This window comes from Nuphar pumila, chromosome 17 (genome assembly GCF_984573655.1).
Source record: "Nuphar pumila chromosome 17, dmNupPumi1.hap1.1, whole genome shotgun sequence".
Taxonomy (NCBI): Eukaryota; Viridiplantae; Streptophyta; class Magnoliopsida; order Nymphaeales; family Nymphaeaceae; genus Nuphar; species Nuphar pumila.
This window is the reverse complement of record NC_143265.1, coordinates 11,994,069-11,998,825: the sequence shown is the minus strand read 5'-3', so window position 1 is coordinate 11,998,825 and position 4,757 is coordinate 11,994,069. Positions and strand designations below refer to the sequence as shown.

The following is a 4,757-nucleotide window of genomic DNA, read 5'->3' as shown; positions in this document are numbered from 1 at the left end:
AATCGCTCTGCGAAGGCTTCACAAAATCGATCGAAGATGCCCGAAGCCCATCTACACACAGGTGGATCTAAGACATTTGGGAGCCACCTAAAGAAAATGGTAACTCATCAATATATAATATTAATTTTATAAGTATTGTTGCAAACTTGTGTACTAAATCTTTTGTCATTTAACTTCGCAGGAAGCAGAAAAAGGAGACAGTGTACCATATAAGGATGTGTTTGTAGAAACACATAAACGGAAGACCACGGGAGTCTTCGTATTAGAGAAGGCGAGAACGACAACGGTATGTATTAATTCTATTAATAATCATTGCAATATATATGCAAGTTATCATAATGTTATCATTAATTATTAATGAATACTTTAAACATTATTTTGTAGGAGGCATATGAGCAACAGATGGTAGAGAGATATGGCGAAGACGCTACTCAGCATCCATCATTTGATCCTACAGCATGGGTGACTGCAGCAGGTGAACCCAAAAAAGGTCGCGTGTTCGGGTTTGGGAGTAATATGAACACTTCACCAGTTATTGGTTCTTCCAGTTACGGCTCACCGACTTCTTGCGCCGACATAAGCTCCAAGCAGCCGACTATTCTTTCCGGTGATGATGTACGCGAGATCATTAATGAATCACTGAATAACTACTTCCAATACACCGTCGCCCCCTTTCTCCGAAATGAAATCAAGGCCGCTGTTCAGGATAGGGGATCTTCGATTCCAGGTCCCTCTCAGGTATAATCACATATATAGTTTTTTTGACTGTCTTAAAGCACATCTTTGCATGGTAGAATCACATATAGAGTTTTTCTAGATGCCTTAGAACACATATGAACATGCTATAATCACATATTCAATTTTTTTACTGCCTTAGCACACATATGAGCATGATAGAATCACATATAAAGTTGCTTTGCCTGCCTTAGAGCACATATGAGCATGCTATATTCACATATTCAATTTTTTTATTGCCTTAGCACACATACGAGCATGATCGAATCACATATATAGTTTTTTGCCTGCCTTAAAGCACATCTGAGCATGGTAGAATCACATATAGAGTTTTTTTATATGCCTTAGAACACATATGAACATGCTATAATCACATATTCAATTTTTTGACTGCCTTAGCACACATATGAGCATGATAGAATCACATATATATATATATTTAACTTTTTGTCTGCCTTAGAGCACATATGAGCATGATAGAATCACATATAAAGTTTTTTTGATTGCATTAGAACACATATGAGCATGCTATAATCACATATTCAGTTTTTTGACTGCCTAAGAACACATATGAGCATATTATAATCACATATTCTGTTTTTTGACTGCCTTAGCACACATATGAGCATGCTATAATAACATATAGAGTTTTTTAACTGCCTTTGAACACATATGAACATGTTATATATCATTTATGATAGAATCACATATAAAATTTTTGGCTTTGCCTACCTTAGAGCACATATGAGCATGCTATATTCACATATTCAATTTTTTTACTGCCTTAGCACACATACGAGCATGATCGAATCACATATATAGTTTTTTGCCTGCCTTAAAGCACATCTGAGCATGGTAGAATCACATATAGAGTTTTTTTAGATGCTTTAGAACACATATGAACATGCTATAATCACATATTCAATTTTTTAACTGCCTTAGCACACATATGAGCATGATAGAATCACATATAGAGTTTTTTTATTGCCTTAGATCACACATGAGCACATGATAGAATCACATATAGTGTGTAATTTATTTCATTATATTTTGTTTATCAATACTGACTGTTCTTTTCTTGTGTAGGCTGCTAGCGATAATCAGGGTAGTGGAGCTGAAGGGACAGATAAAGACAATGAACAAGAAGACGCACAAAATCTTGGCGATGATTAGAGGACTGTGTTGAAGAAGTTCTATTTTTTTTATTTTTCCTAATTGTAATTGTTGAATTGTAAATAATTAAACTTCTTAATTTTTAGGTGGAACGATTAATTATTATAGATACTTGTTATATGAATTTTTTTGTGTGGTTTGTTTTTTATTTACAGGAAATATAAATTGTACAGGAAATAGAAATTGTACAGTTCTCGGTAATTAATTTTTAAATAATTTTTTTTTATTTTTTTTCGTGTTTGCGACGGATGATTCCGTCGCTATTCATATTAATCTAGCGACGGCTTAGCGACGGAACCATCCGTCGCTATTCATATTAATCTAGCGACGGAATTAAATCCGTCGCCAAGCCGTGGTCGCCGTTTAGTACCGGCGGATTGGCGACGGAATATAGCGCTCGTTATTCCGTCGCAATTAGCGTCGAAATATTCGCGACATAAGCATACTGTCGCCTCGTTGTCACTAATCCGTCGCTAACATGGTTAGCGACGGATTCGCGACGGAATGTGGTCGTCGCTAATCTACTGCTTTGTTGTAGTGTAATAAAAAATATTTAAAAATAAGAATACATAATTTTTTCACTATAAATAGCTGCTTAAAATGTAAATATCGCGTTTAAATCATGGTATTTATGTTTTTTTCATAAATCTCGCTATATTTTGAAAATCTTGTGAGAAATTGCCGTTTTAAACTTTCAGGCAATTTCTCGTGATATTATCGCGAAATTTTCATAAATCTCGCGATATTTGTCACTATGGTGGGGACATTTAAGGTCTTATGTTAAGAAGCAGCCCAAGTCTCTGAAATTACTGATTAATTTGTAGTTGTATTTATTCAAGCGGGACTTTACATTTGAGGTCTTAACATATTAAGATGCAGACCAAGTGTCAAAGTCGACAAAAAGACGTTAAAGTGCATTGTGTACTCAATTCAATCCAAATTCTTTTGAAAATGGCTCCATTAGCAATAGCAGTGTTTCTTTAATTGTAGTTTTGCAGGCATGATTAAACCAAAATTAATGGCAATATTGATCTAATTTTCTTATCTCTTTTACAGCTCAGAAGCTAGGCTTAGCCTACTTGCACACATATTTGGATTCAATTGGAGCAAAATTCCTCCCAGGAGTGAATTTTGCTGCTAATGGAGCAACAATTCAACATCTAAACTTGATTTTGTTTGAAGGGGGTGTGAGCCCCTTCTCACTTGATTACCAGCTAGCTCAGTTCATTCAACTGCAAGCAAGATCAAATGAATGTCACAAAGAAGGTTGGTAAAATTGAAAAAGGAGATGATGTTATGTTTGAACATTAAAAACCCATCTTAAGGATACCTTTCATCATCAATGACAAATATTTTCCATCGAATAATATCTTTTTGCATCGCAAAAAAATTATTCCTGTTTTTGGTAGGTAGAATTGTCATTTACTGATGTGCTCCCTAATTGGTTTTAGCATAAGTTTGCTAGTATGCCATATAAAGAGAATTACAAAGGAAATTGCAGTTCACTATAAGTGTCACGGGCCTATTTCTTTCAATGGGCCAGCGCGGCGTGACGGTCCTTCCTCACCGCCGCAAGCCTACTTGTCAGCTCGCTTGCCAATTGCAGAAGCTTGTAATCAGAGTGCAAGAGAGCAAGAGAGAATAGAGGGAGAGAAATTGCAATCACAAGAAGCAATCACAACGAGGGTGAACAAAAGAAAGCTCAACGCACTTCATTCACAATTTTGCCCGCAGGCTATTACAGTTCAAGTATACGGGCTCCCCTTTCGGGGTATTGATTCACCTGAACCGGGCAACTTACATCAGACTCAACAAAAGCAAAACAGACTCTAAGTGCAATTGTACACTGTAAGTCGCAAGGGAACATGCTCCCCCTTCAAATCATGCGCTGTCCTCGGTGCCATCTGTTTCGTGGTAAGCTCTGACTTCAGTCTGGTAGCGATTGTTCATTCAAAATGCAGGCTCCCACGTTGGTTCCGTTGTTTCCTCCCACTGCACCAAGTATTTCTTCGCTTGCCCCAAGTAGTTGACCTTGTGGCGAAGGATCTGACTGAGGTGCTTCTCGGCCTGTTGTGCTACCGGGGCCCTCTACATGATGGAAGTGTGTTGTGGCACACTGTGTTCTGGGTCTCCTTCATCTGGATGGAACTGCTTGAGGTTGCACACGTGGAACACCGGGTGCACCTTGAAGTCTGGGGGCAACTCCAGCTTGTATGCCAGCTTGCCCGCCTTCTTTGTAATGGTGAAGGGTCCTTCATACTTTATGAGTAGTCCGCGGTGCCGCCCGCGGAAGATGCCTGTGCAACCAGGATATAACTTCACCAACACTTGGTCCCTAACTTGGAACCCTGCGGGCTGACGGTATTTGTCTGCCCACTTCTTCATTCTCTTTGCTGCTTTGTGTAAGAATGTCTTCGTCAACTCATTTTGCTCGTGCCAGTCGTGAACAAACTGATAGGCGAAGGATGACCTTTCCTTTTCTTTTGCGGCAAAAGTGTGTGGGGTCAGTGGATGTTGCCCCGTGGCTATCTCAAACGGACTATAGCCTGAAGACTCGCTCTTCTGCAGATTATAACAAAACTGTGCCACATCAAGGAGCTTCACCCAATTTTTTTGATTGACACTAACAAAGTGCCTAAGGTACTGCTCTAGTATCTCGTTGATGCGCTCTGTCTGCCCATCTGTCTGTGGATGGAAGCTTGTTGAAAACAACAACTCAGAGGCAAGTAGCCGAAATACTTCACGTCAGAACTTGCTCGTGATGCAAGCATCGCGATCACTCACAATGCTCTTTGGTATGCCTCAGTGCTTCACCACATGCTTTACGAACAACTCTGCAGGACACTCCT

At 39.0% G+C, this 4,757-nt stretch overlaps 1 protein-coding gene across 1 annotated transcript; it reads left to right on the top strand.

The window, feature by feature from the left end:
• The first annotated feature begins 475 nt into the window (after positions 1 to 475).
• LOC149811646 (uncharacterized) lies at positions 476 to 2,026 on the top strand. The gene is made up of 2 exons (XM_089993762.1): positions 476 to 738; positions 1,822 to 2,026. The coding sequence occupies exons 1-2, from the start codon at positions 517 to 519 to the stop codon at positions 1,906 to 1,908; spliced, it is 309 nt and encodes a 102-aa protein (XP_089849888.1). The 5' UTR covers positions 476 to 516; the 3' UTR covers positions 1,909 to 2,026.
• The last annotated feature ends 2,731 nt before the right edge of the window (positions 2,027 to 4,757 follow it).